General features: G+C 30.8%; 2 protein-coding genes across 2 annotated transcripts; one reads left to right on the forward strand and one right to left on the reverse strand.

The window, feature by feature from the left end:
* Positions 1-3664: 3664 nt before the first annotated feature.
* On the forward strand, positions 3665-9054 carry LOC126878845 (putative nuclease HARBI1). Its single transcript, XM_050641739.1, has 5 exons — positions 3665-4181; positions 4408-4604; positions 4698-4839; positions 6482-6638; positions 7118-9054. The coding sequence occupies exons 1-5, from the start codon at positions 3942-3944 to the stop codon at positions 7507-7509; spliced, it is 1128 nt and encodes a 375-aa protein (XP_050497696.1). The 5' UTR covers positions 3665-3941; the 3' UTR covers positions 7510-9054.
* Positions 9055-9572: 518 nt separating this feature from the next.
* Positions 9573-12516, reverse strand: LOC126878846 (uncharacterized). Its single transcript, XM_050641740.1, has 4 exons — positions 11767-12516; positions 11482-11674; positions 11098-11337; positions 9573-9921 (listed from the first exon to the last, which is right to left on the reverse strand). The coding sequence occupies exons 1-4, from the start codon at positions 11958-11960 to the stop codon at positions 9610-9612; spliced, it is 939 nt and encodes a 312-aa protein (XP_050497697.1). The 5' UTR covers positions 11961-12516; the 3' UTR covers positions 9573-9609.
* Positions 12517-13392: the final 876 nt, after the last annotated feature.

Consider the following 13392-nt stretch of genomic DNA (forward strand, 5'->3'; position numbering starts at 1 on the left):
ATGTTAAAATCAGTGGATGACAAAATATTATATACAAATATTAAATATAAAACTGATAAAAATTAATTATAGTTGGTCATTTTGTTCCCCAGTTAAAATATAAAAAAGTTTGGTTTTTGTTTACAGTCATATTAATTTCTAGTTAAACTCCCTCTGTGGCTCAGTGGTAAGAGCGCCTACCTTTGGATCGAAAGGTCCGAATGGTCGTGAGTTTGAATCTCACCAGGGTAGGGAATCTTTCGTTTATTATAAATTAATAAATGAAAATAGTTTCTATCCTTGTGGGATCGGTACCCACCGGAGGGACCGCAGACGTTCGGATACAATTAGCGTCTCTGCAAAGACAATGACATCGACTTTGCAAAGTAACAAGACACTTACTCAACACACACACTACACATAAAGTCGACTTTACACTACATGATTTATCACGTGATTTATCATATGATTTTGCCCATGACCAGCCGCATGACAATGCTTATGATAAAACACAATGCTTATGGCAAAATCATATAACAAATCACACAGTGTAAACATGTAAATTTTACTCCATGACCAAATCATATGACAAATCACATGATAAATCATGTAATGTAATGTCGACTTAACACTAGCTACCTAATTGGTAAAATCCACTGTACCATCACCATGCCAATGCCCATTAGTTGTCGAGGCATTAGCTAAATAAAAAAAATTTCTAGTTAGTCAGCTGTTATTTTTATTATAAAAAGTCATAAATTATATACAAATATATTAATAAAGTTTTATAGTATATTTTAGTTTTTGATAAGTAGATTTTAGTAAGCTAAGATTTCCTAAATAAAATGTGGCAACGCTGTGTTAGTGGCAGTTGGCACAGTTGGCAGTTTTGTTTTGTGCATTTGATAAACTTCACAAACTGAAATGGCGGGTAATATGGATTTTTCAAAAAAGAAAACAAGATATTGCAGCTGTTGTATTGATTCATGTAAAAATATTGAATATAACAGTACTGGATGCAGTTTTTATATTCGGAAACATTGCGTACATGTCCTGCATCAACTAAATCCTTTCCTTTTTTGGTGTTGCTGATTGAAATTGGATATCATGGGAAATAAGACTGAATCCAGTATAATGTTTAATATCCATTTTGATAGAATTCAAACAAATTACAATTCATACAAATTACAAATTTTAATAAGCAAAGCAGTAAGCACACAAAAATAAACAGTGGTAACCTTTAAAATGTTAAATAATTCATATAAACTTATTCTTTTTCTCAATGGTCTCTTGCGTAAGCAGTCATCCAGTCTCACGAACTTATATATTAAATATTAAAATTATAATGAATAAAATAAAAAAATATAATTAATTTTACTATTAATTCTGTGTATTCGTTTAGTAATCAGGTTACAATAATATTTCAGTTCATAATTTGTGTCTTTCTAGATAAGTATCTATTTTTCTCGTTTTGTATATTTCACATACATAAATTTTATCAGAAAAGTATAAGTTTCAAACCGCGAGATAGCGCTACCGTCGAAACTCACAGCCAGTAGTTACACTTTTTTTCCTACAGCATTTCAAAGAAACGAGTTGTACGCGTTCTACGACAGAAGTTGAGTGTATCGTGAAAAAAAGTGTAAACACTAGAAAGACAAAGAAACAAGAAAGTGTAACACTTTTACACTTTTCTTACACTTTTCAAGAACTAGTGTTACACTTAAAACAAAGGAACAGACCTTAAGGCATTTTCTTGTATCATTTCTAATATCGTTTCTGATATGTCAAAAAAATGTATAGTGTCATACACAGATACAAGAAACGATATCAGAAACGATACAAGAATTTGTGTCAGGCACAGATTCTTGTACAATAACTGCGCCAATTTCTGCGCAAAGAGCAAAAACGTAAAACCTGCTGGTAAAACTTCTAAATCTCATAATGGCGGCTGAAAATGAGATCATATGATTTATGTCTTGATAAATTTATTTGTGTTTTGTAGGTATTATTTATAAATGTTTTATTGATACTTAATATACCGTTTGGTATGGACTACTGTTCTACTAATAACCATATATTTAGAATAACTTTGGGTTTCATATTGCATAATTTTTTAATAGAGGAAAATACAATAGTTCCAATTTGGATCAAACTGAAGATAATTATAATGCAAATATTTTAGCACAAATATCAAAACAAAATAAAAAACACAAATAATCAACAGTCAACGTAAAAATTCTAGTTATTATAACAATAAAATATTTGTTTTTAAAAGTTTATAAATTTTATAAAATCCTTAAAATCAGCTGTAGACGCAGTACTACCATACCAATGTAAGGTGACAGGGTGACAAACAAAATTTCGACCAATCACGTGCCGAATTTCATACAGTTTTCGATACAAGAACTTGCATAGTGTCATACAGGGCACAAATGTACATACAAGAAATGATACAAGAAAATGTATACAAGAAACGATATCAGAAACGATATTAGAAATGATACAAGAAAATGCATAGTGTCATACAGCCTTTATATCTACATCATATGTCTTTGGTTTGTATCATTGTCTGTCCCACCTTGACTTTACAGTACACGAACATACGGCAATACAATCCTTATGGGAGTTTTCAGCGCGGCGATGCCGATTTTCTTTAAAATAATTTTCAATCGGACATTACCAAGGTCCTAAAAATGTAGGTCCCTAAAATTGTTAAATTAAAACTAACCCGCTACAGTCAAGTAAAACAATATTTTTCATTGTTTTTTTGTGAGTGATAGTCATTTTCGAAAAGTAATCAGAAATTTTATAATCGATATGCGTAAAAAGCAGCTTTACATCAAGGCTACGCAAGTCTCATGCTATGCAAGTCCGTCTTGCATGGCATATCTCTTGCCTACCCTGACCTTTTTACATCGGAGCTATTTCTGTGCAATTTTAGATACCACTTTCATTGTTGCCAATAGAAGAAATATATCAAAATATTAACTTTAGATATTTCACTTAAAAACTTCAGTCCATCATTAAATATATTCAAATATAAACCACAAATTATTACATCCAATAAATACCATTTAAACTTACACAATAAGGTTAAGTTTTTTCTAAACTATAAATTTTGTCATATTGGCAACATGAATTTTGACAGGACTTGCATCAAAATAGCATGAAAAATAGAACATGTTTTAATTTTTCGTCTAGCACAGGAATTGCATGGAAATAGCGCGTGGGCATGCGCAGTAGTGTGATCTGTCTTGCATGGCTCTTGCCTAGCATGAAAATAGCATAATGTAAAACTGTCTTTAACTTTTTTTGGTAAGAATGTTAGAATATTCAACATTAAAAGTGGACGTTGTTCTATGGTTGTTAATTTATGTATTGACAGTATAGACAGTTCTGAAGTAATGTCAAGAAAAATATAAAATAGATTGTCAGTCAAGTTTAAGTAAAGTTGATTAGAGAGTTATTGCCACCGGCAAATAAAGGATCCTTTATTACAGGATACTTTAATAAAGGACAAATACAGGACGGGTCTAAAAGAGTGGTATTGCAAACGCAGTTAAAGAATCTTTTATTTTGACAAATGACATGAAATATTTTTGTAAATATAAAAATAACCTATAAAATTCCATTTGTCGATATCTTAGACAAGGAAAGAGAGAGGACGAGTAATCCTATGACCAAAAGTGAAGCCAAACCGACACCCCCGTATTCTTGAATTTCAGGGAGTAGAAATGGTAAGAGAAAGTGACGTAAAAGTAGGCGTGGCTCCCTAAAACCGAAAATGCTGTATTCTTGAAAAAAATTCTCTCGATCTACGAGAGAAATGTCACTCCCTAAGGGAGTAATAATTTCTACTGGTAGTATGTAAGAGAAATTGAAAATGGGAGCGAAAATAACAATACATAACCTTAGAAAAGCGGAGAGAAGTGTTTTGTTTTTGTTAAGGGATAGTAAAGATGGATCTAAATAATATGCTCTATTGGAATGATCTTATGTTAAATGATATTTTGGAGGCAGTTGAAGATCTTCAAATTGGTCGGGATGTCCTCCAACCAACGGACCCATTTTTGTTGTCCGATCGCAAATTTGTACAAGTTTTTAGACTGTCCAAAGGTATGGTACAAGAACTTGTGGAAATGGTATCACCATTTATGTTGCCACAATCGAGAGGATCTGCACTTTCTATAACGACAAGGGTAAGTAAATGAGCAGTTAGTAGCTATATAGCTATTGCTAGAACTCATTAATTTATCATAGTTATAATTTAATCATAAATTTGGTTTGATCCTTCTACAATAATGTTGTTATGTGTCATGTTTCTGCAATAACGATATATTTCTCTTTATTGATTTAGAAAGAGGGATAATCATGTTTTTAAACCATATGCAACAATTGACTATTTTTAATTGCTGTCTCTTTTAGGTTTTAGCTGCATTGAGATTTTATGCTAGTGGAAGCCATCAGGAAATAACTGGCACTAACCACTACATTTCTATAAGTCAGGCGTCAACAAGTAGAGCTATAGTGGAAGTGACAAATGCTCTGAACAGGCCTGAGATTTTAAATCATAAAGTAAAATTTCCCAGAACGCAACATGAAAGAGAAGCTCTTCGTACAAGGTGATTAACAATTATCTTTCTTATGAAAACTCAATAAGCATTCTAAAAGCATTTTGATTTTGTTAAGTTTTTATAGAATTGTTTTGCTTATAGGTTCTTTGATCTATATGGATTTCCTGGAATTTTGGGCATTATTGATTGCACGCATGTAGCAATAGTGGCTCCAAAGGATCCAAACCATCCAGAACACATCTATGTTAATAGGAAAAATTACCACTCCTTAAATGTGCAACTGGTATGTAAATCTACCATTAATTATACAGTGTCTACTTAAGTTGGAAACATATGGGAAACTTTTTTGTTATTCATTTTACGAAAAAAGTTATTCTTTATAAAAAGTTCTGCATGCTCTAAAGCCTAAGATTCAATCATCAGATTATATCAAATTTTGTCAATATTATACGAGGTATGTCAAAAATATGAACTTCGTTCAAGATTAAAGTACCTTTATTTCTCTCAATATCGAAAATTCTTATTATGAAAAGTTGTTTTAAAATATAAACTAAGATCAAATATGCAATTACATGCTTCTAATTGAAAAAAAAATATTTTCCAAATTGTTCTCAAATTTATTGATACTAACTTCGTTTTTATTTATTACACATATGATAACTCTTTTATTATTACTTTTACAAAAAAGCTATTCTTTATAAAAAGCTCTGTATGTCCTAAGACGTAAGATGCAACCATCAGATATCACATTTTATTAGTACCTTTATTTTTCACAGTATTGAAAACGGTTATTAAAAAAGTTGTTTAGAATTAAAAACTATGTTTCAATGTGCAATTACATCCTTCTAATTGAAATATTGTGAAATATAAAGGTTCTGTGATCTTGAGCGAATTTCATATTTTTTGACACACCTCGTATAAAATTAATAAAGTTGATATATTATGGTTGTGTGTTAGATTTTATACCATGCAAAGCTTTTTATGAAGAATAACTTTTTTTCATAAAATGAATAATAAACGAGTTATCATATTTGTAATAATTAAAAGCCATGTTTTTTTTTTCAATTAGAAGCATATAATTGCATATTTGATCTTAGTTTTTAATTCTAAACATTCTTATTTATCATAAGAATTTTCGATATTGAGATAAATAAAGGTACTTTACCCTTTACTTAATACCGAAATTCATATTTTTTGACATACCTCGTATAATATTGAGAAAATTTGATATCTGATCATTGAATCTTAGGTTTTGGGGGGTGCAGAACTTTTTATAAAGAATAACTTTTTTCGTAAAATTATTAATTAATAAATTTTTTCATATGTTTCCAACTTAAGTAGACACGCTGTATAAAGTGTTTTATCTAAAGTTTGTCAGTGTCTATCTAATAATTACAAATATTTGTGAAATAATAGAAACCATGGCTATAAACTAGGCATCTTCTATACTGAATTCGCTTTGCCAAGATTCACTTTGACACATTCGTAATAGGAAACATACAGCACTAAAATTTCTACCTCACACTATTAATTGCTCAAATCAACTTATTCTTTCACTAAAAAAAGAAGAATTATTGGAAATAATGGGAGTGTATACTAAACTCATAAAATTTCGTGGAATTTTGTTCTATAAAATATTTTTATTTGTTGCAATAAATAATATTCACATTTTTTATTAATATATTATAAATGATGTAAATAAATAATTGTTGATTGGCGTAAGGTTTATGTTATTTATTCTGTTTACTATTGGCTATCAGCAGATATGTTTGGTTGTGTAGTAATTTCCAGTCACATCTACCAATCTAATTTCCCAAAAAAGAAATTACCAATGTCACTAGACCGTTGTGTCTCGGCAAAGCAAATTCTGTGTACTAAATACAGGATATCTGTAAATCTTCTGATACACATTCAATATATTTCAGGTTTGTGATCATGACTTGAAAATTCTTAATGTGAATTCAAGATTTCCTGGATCATCCCATGATGCATTCATATGGGCACAATCTCCTATCTCTACATATATGGAGAATTGTTACCGTAGAAATCCTGCTAATGTGTTTTTTTTATTAGGAGATTCAGGTAAGGCATAATGACTGTGATACAAACATGAGTGAAGACTATTATGGTTTATTTTTTAACCAGGAGGAGTAAACTAAAAAGACAGATTCACACTCAAAAAAGTCACTAGAAAAATAACCAAATACATCTTTTTTTATTGATCATGTCGGCCCTCAACAGTAATCGATAAATATTATATTAATATGTTGCTGAAGAGTTCTAAAAACAACTGCTTTTTATACCAAATCAGACTAAAAATTAAAGAAATAACAGAAAACACAAAAAAATCACTGATATAACTGAATTAACCTATGAAATGCCAATAGTGTCAAAACTTGATAAATGTCATTAGTGTCAAAATTTTATAATAGTGGAGTAAATTTGACTGCGGTTGGAATAATTACAAACAAGCATTACAGCACGGTAAATTTGAATCACGCCTCTTGGTTTAAAAACAAACTATAGTGATAATCAGCAGATTCTTAGTATAATTTTTTTAGGATATCCCACACGTCCGTGGCTTTTGACACCTTTACCAAATCCAGTGAATCCGGGAGAGCAATTGTTCAATGATAGGTTGTGTTCTATCCGGTCTCTGATTGAACGTTGTAATGGAGTCTTAAAAAATCGATTCAGGTGCCTCTTAAGATATAGGACTATGCACTATCATCCCACACTGAGCGGAAAAATTGTAAATGCTTGTTGCATTTTACACAATATGTGTATAGAGAACAACGTACCAATACCAGAAGAACTTCATCCTGTAGAGCCAGATTATGGCATGTATGCTGCTGGTAATGTTGTTAATATACGACCAACAGCCAATCCTGATTTAGCAGCTGCCAGACGCTTACAGCAGAACATAATAAATAATCATTTTAATATACAGTGATGAGCACCTTAATAACCGGCAAAATAGCACGAAAGACAGAAAACCTATTAAGTTGTGAAATAAAAAGAAATAAACTAGTAGGAGCTGGGAAATTTAGCGATATTAACCTTTAAATTTACATTATATTCATTATTTCCCTCCTTTTCACGTATCAGAGGAGTATGTCAACTATGTTCAGGAGTATGTAAAACTGTCAATGTAACAGTAGTCTGCTAAACTTGTGCGATACGTCTAAAGGTTAATATCGTTAAATTTCCCAACTCGACTAGTTCCATTTCTTTTTATCTCACAAATTAATACGTTTTCCATCTTTTGTGCTATTTTACCAGTTATTAGCGCACTCATCACTGTATAAAAATGCAATATGTACTTGGTCAGATATAGTCCTTCCATTCTGTCTTTGAACATGCATAAAATTATTCACGAATTATTTTTTAAACTAGGTATCTTTGTTCTCACAGAAACTAGTATCGCAAAATTAAACTGCTTGTTCATAGAAACCACAATAATTTAAACGAGGATAAACAATATGGCATGTCCTTGTTTACTATGAATTTTGATGATTATAATTTTCAGTGACAGTGACATTAGCACCAATTGTTGTGTTTATTTGAATTTATAACTTGTATTGTGTTTATTTTATAAAGTTATATTGTGTTAAATATATTGTAACATATAAATGCACAATATAACTATAAAATATGTGCACCAATAATAGCCATTTCCTAATTATTACATTGACAGTACATATCAATGATATTACATATCAACATCTGTTTCACTTAATATATGATTTAACTTGTTTGCAAATGAATCATGATGTTTGTGCAAAGATATAATGGAACAGCTATATACCTTAGCTGCCAGCAGCTTTGTTCAATCTCAAATTAATCCCTTAATTTGTAATCTCACATTATTCTTAACTTCCTAAACTTTTATAGTTTCAACGTATATAATTGAAACATATCAAGTAATAATTTAGTTAAATCAATCAGATGGGCAGAATTGTTTATTGCCTTAATAATATATGTAGCAGATTTTTTCGAATAGAGTTCTCCCTGGATATCTACAGTTACTGTCCTCTAGTATCTTCATAATATGGGACTCGATCAAATCTTTGTTCTTGTCATTAATAGAGAAATATTTAAACAACTTATTGAGTCTCTTATTAATAGGTTCTATTCTAGTTTTATCGTACAGCATTTTGTTTGATGGATTATGGAGTAGATTAACACTGTTTCATCCACTTTTATATGTGCCTGTGTGCTTCTGAGAATATTTATAGACAACATATAAAAAATTATTTTAATTTAGGTGATTTCCGTTTATGTTTTTTATCTTATTTTAATGTTATGAACTATTTCCTTTTGGCATTTTTATAATTAACTATATAGATATGAAATAAGCCACAATTAAATTGAAAAAAATAATTTTATTATTTGTTTTAATATGATTTGTTATATTTTGTATTATTTTATCCTGCTGTATAAGAAAATAATTTAAAATAAACTAGATTTTAAAGAAAATAAATATGAATTTAATTTGTTGGTTATTTATTTATTCTGCAAAGGTCTAGTTTTTGGATATTATATCTAAAAACAACAACAGCAACCAATAAAATACTGAATAACAGACAAACCATGTAAAGTTGTAAGAATACAAGAAATCTTCGTCAATGTTGTGTACCTACAGAAAGAGAAAATGTTACTTTAAGAAACCTCAACAAAGAAATAAAACAAAGGTGCAAAGCTGGTAAACAATCTCACTATCAAAGTTAAAAACTACACAGAGACCTTGAGAACAAACTGATAACATATAAAGTCAGACAAAGTATCTAAGAGAGTCATTAATATTCAGCTGAGCGGGCTGCTATTGTCCGAGTCGAGAAATTCCATACCTGTGTTGAAACACGAATGGCAATCAGCAAACTAAACTTCCACAAGCAACCAGGTATTAAAAGAAATAACAACAAGACTTTTGAGGTAGACTTTACATAATACCAGGACAACTACTACACTCTACCCAGGGGGTTAGGACTGAGATAGGAAGAAGAAAAAAAAAACTTTGTATAATTTAGAAATTTAATTAAAAATATAAATTTTAGATTAATTCATTTAAGAGCCCCTCAATATTAGTGAGCCCCTTAGCAACTGTTGCTAGCACACTTGTTAATTCTTTAATTGCATCGGTGTGCTCACTCATCTTTTGTAGTTTTTTTTCTCTATAAGTTTTTGTGTCCATTACACCGGTTCGTGCAATTTGAACGAGTTTTGCATGGTTTTGTATCGACTCCTTCAGCCTTTGGGTTTTTGTTTTGCGTTTACTTTTGGCTGAGGTTGACGGCTCTTTTTCAACCTCTGGTTCTACAGTTGCTCCTTCTCCTTGTGTGGCTGTAGATGGATTTTGGTCATGCTGTAAGACAAGATATTTATTAGCTGATTCTAGTCAAGTAGTAGATAATACATGTGTACACAGTAGAACCAGATTATCCGTGCTCCCTCAGGACCGGATGTGGCACGGATAATTGAAAAGCATGGATAATCCGAACATTTATTTGTCATACATAATACATATACATATGTACCTACCATAAAAAGGTAACAGAAAAAATAAATCTTTCATTATGAGTCTCCCTCTCAGCGTATAGAGTTGACTAGAGATAATCCGCACACAGATAATCAGGGTTCTACTGCATATTTTTTTTTATTGTAAATATTTGTACTGAAGATCCTGTGATTACAGTTCTATGTGTTGTGTAGTTTAAAATTTTAAAAATTCTTCTAAATTCTAAATACATACAGTCAGAAAAATGAAAGACTGCACTTCACTTGACTAAGCACTTGATTAAGTAATAAAAATATGTGGACTTTAACAAGGCACTTGTGTTACTGTATATACATATACACATACTTTCTATGGTTTTCCGGGTTTGACCCACGTTTTTTAAAAACCAAATTTATTCACAGAGTCATACCCGGAAAAGCACCTAACGTGCTATGTACGAAGAGTATAAGTCATAAAAAAGATTTTTCGGGATTCTTCTATATTTTGAATTATATAATTAATAGGGTATTACCAAAGTAGAAAGTAAAATAGTTAATTACTAATTTATTAATCATATTTCGTCACCATTTTCATATTTAGTTGTAATAGTTATTTCATCGGTGGTAAAAAAGACTGAAAAGTCCTAATAAAAAATTTTCATTTTTGACTTATACTCTTAGTACATAGCACTCTAGAATATAGTTCCTGCAGAAATTTCAAGTGATATAAATGTATAATATACATTTATATCACTTGAAATTTCTGCGGAAACTGCAGGTTCCCTTCGAGGGAACCCAAAGTTCGGGTGTGACTCTGAATAATTTTGGTTTTATGTGTATATGCATATACAGTAACACACAAGTGCCTTGTTAAAGTCCACATATTTTTATTGCTTAATCAAGTGACGTGCAGGAAATATCAATAAGTGAACATTTAAAGTGCTTTTGTCAAGCATTCAATATACACTCGGCAAAATGAAAGATTACCTATGAACGATCACATCAATCACTTATTTTATATCTGCTTTGTATTATTATAGCATACCTCTATATTTTCAATATCTTCACTAATTATAGTGGAGAATGATTCATCCAGAGATATGCTTGGCTCAGGTACCTCCACATTCCCTGCTATACATACAGGGCTCATAAGCCCTATTACATTACTTTCAAATACGTCCATATTATTACCATCAGATTGAGAGGGCCCTCCTCCAGTACCCATCTGATATTTCTTTTGTCTGGCCGCTTTTGCCTTGCAATTTTTTTTTATATCTATCCAGGTCTGCAATGAAAACAAAAAAAATGTGAGAAATGTTTTTTTCTATGTTTTATAGAAGAAGAAGTGATATTTTTATATTACAAGAAGTTGTTTAGTTCTGAATTAAAAGTGTCTTGGACTGTTATATTAAAGGTATTTATAACTTACCTTGCGCCAAGCACTCCATTCTTTTTTGGCGCCATTCGAGTGCGAGTTTAATATGGTAGCCAATTCCTGCCATAGCGATTGGGATTGTTGCCGGGTAAATTCTGGCGAAAATTTCCCGGCATATAACCTTGGCCTGGATTTGATGAAGTCTAACATGATTTCCTTTTGTTCCGCAGTTATATGTGTCATGTTTCTGTTAAAAATAATTAATTGTTAGAATTATAGATTTTGTAAATTTCATGCTATAAATTGTTAAAATTGAAGGCATATCTAAAACAAACTTACCTAAAAATACCTGCTAATACAAATATTTGCAACTTTTTGATCACGTTGTCCTCGTCTACAAAAAATAAACAACTGCAATGCAAATGCAAAGAAAGAAAACAACAGTTCCTTCTTTGTTTGTATACGTAAACAAATAAAATAAATGGAGAATGGCAATGAAGGTTGAATTTGAATTTGACTGTTGACGGTATCATGTCATTTGTCAATAATTAACTCTTGTGATTGGTTAAAATTTTCAATAAACACCCGGCAACACTGCTCACAATTTCTCTTATCCCTTTCTACTCCCTCGATTCAAGAATACAGCTTTTTAGAATCGAGAGAAATTATGAGGGAGTAGAAAAGTGAGTTAGCTTAGTGGGGAGTAAAATTTTCTCTCGATTCAAGAATAAGCGCACAGAGATTTTGATCATCGACGTATCTTTGGGGTATTGTTATGCATTGAGTATTTAAAATAAAAACATGAAATGTATTTAAAATGAAGAATTTGTGTACGGTAAATGTTTTATTAAGTTGCTTATATTACGTACATATGTTTCAATACATACATATGTTTTTATTACGAATTTTAGATGATGATTTACTTTATCTTTTATGAAATTTTAACCTTCAAAGAACACCCACCACTGGCAACCCATTGTTATTTTTGACGTGACCGCCATGTTTCTGGTGACAAACAAACCAAAAACTGGCTTCACTTTTGGAACGTGTGTGTTAAATGAGTGTTACCCGTCCTCTCTTTTTTCCTTGTCTAAGGTCGATATAAATTAAAATAAGATAATTGAAGAGTAAAACGTTAAATTTAATTATTTTGTCATTTAAAGATGTCTAGAGAACAACATAATATATCCCATAATACTCATCGTTCAATAATATGGAAGTGCAATAAATTGGAAATACTATTTTAGGAGTTTTTAAATACTTTTGCATTATGGGTATATGTAATGGGGAATTTCTGGAGAATATATTATGTATTAGGGAATAGTGGATATCCATTCCTCAACTACAACTACCGAATGACACCATTCCAGAATTTTCAGACAGAAGTTGTGTTTTTATAATCCATCACAAATCCCTTCAAGAATTGTTATTGAAAGAACATTTGGTATTGTGAAGAGATTTCCCATTTTACCATATGTAATGAGATGCAAGTTACCTTTTATTCAAAGAATAATATCAGCTTGTTCAGTTTTACATATTGCAGTAGTACATAATAGAGAAAACGTTGAAATACTAGCAAATGAGTGTGCTGTTGATATTGATATAGAAGCTGTGGCAGTACATTTTCAACCAGGAGCTAATCTAATGCGACTAAATTGTGTGTGTGTGTGTTTGTTTAAAATTATTGTTCGACATTTAAAGCTAGCGCTTAAACTAATTTTATTTTTATTGGACTGCAGTTTGTTAATAAATTTATAAATAAATATAAATATTATATTGGTGACTGATTTTAAGTATTTTATGATCATTAGCAGGTTTTAAATAATAAATTTATAAATATACATGCTATTGGCGTTTGATCTTTTATCCATTTGGCCCTCTCTTTCGTTCTTTTCACCTCTGGATAACTAGTTATCAGGAAGTTTATCTGACAGATTAGATACTAATAGATATCTGACAGAGAAA

This window comes from Diabrotica virgifera, chromosome 1 (genome assembly GCF_917563875.1).
Source record: "Diabrotica virgifera virgifera chromosome 1, PGI_DIABVI_V3a".
In the NCBI taxonomy this organism is placed as follows: Eukaryota; Metazoa; Arthropoda; class Insecta; order Coleoptera; family Chrysomelidae; genus Diabrotica; species Diabrotica virgifera.

Coding starts and splice junctions, on each gene's coding strand:
- LOC126878846 (XM_050641740.1), bottom strand. CDS start 11,960: ATGATACCGTCAACAGTCAAATTCAAATTCAACCTTCATTGCCATTCT. Junction 11,675..11,766: donor GTATTAGCAGGTATTTTTAG/GTAAGTTTGTTT, acceptor TATTTTTAACAG/AAACATGACACATATAACTG. Junction 11,338..11,481: donor AATGGAGTGCTTGGCGCAAG/GTAAGTTATAAA, acceptor TTTTCATTGCAG/ACCTGGATAGATATAAAAAA.
- LOC126878845 (XM_050641739.1), top strand. CDS start 3,942: ATGGATCTAAATAATATGCTCTATTGGAATGATCTTATGTTAAATGAT. Junction 4,182..4,407: donor CACTTTCTATAACGACAAGG/GTAAGTAAATGA, acceptor TGTCTCTTTTAG/GTTTTAGCTGCATTGAGATT. Junction 6,639..7,117: donor TTTTTTATTAGGAGATTCAG/GTAAGGCATAAT, acceptor TAATTTTTTTAG/GATATCCCACACGTCCGTGG.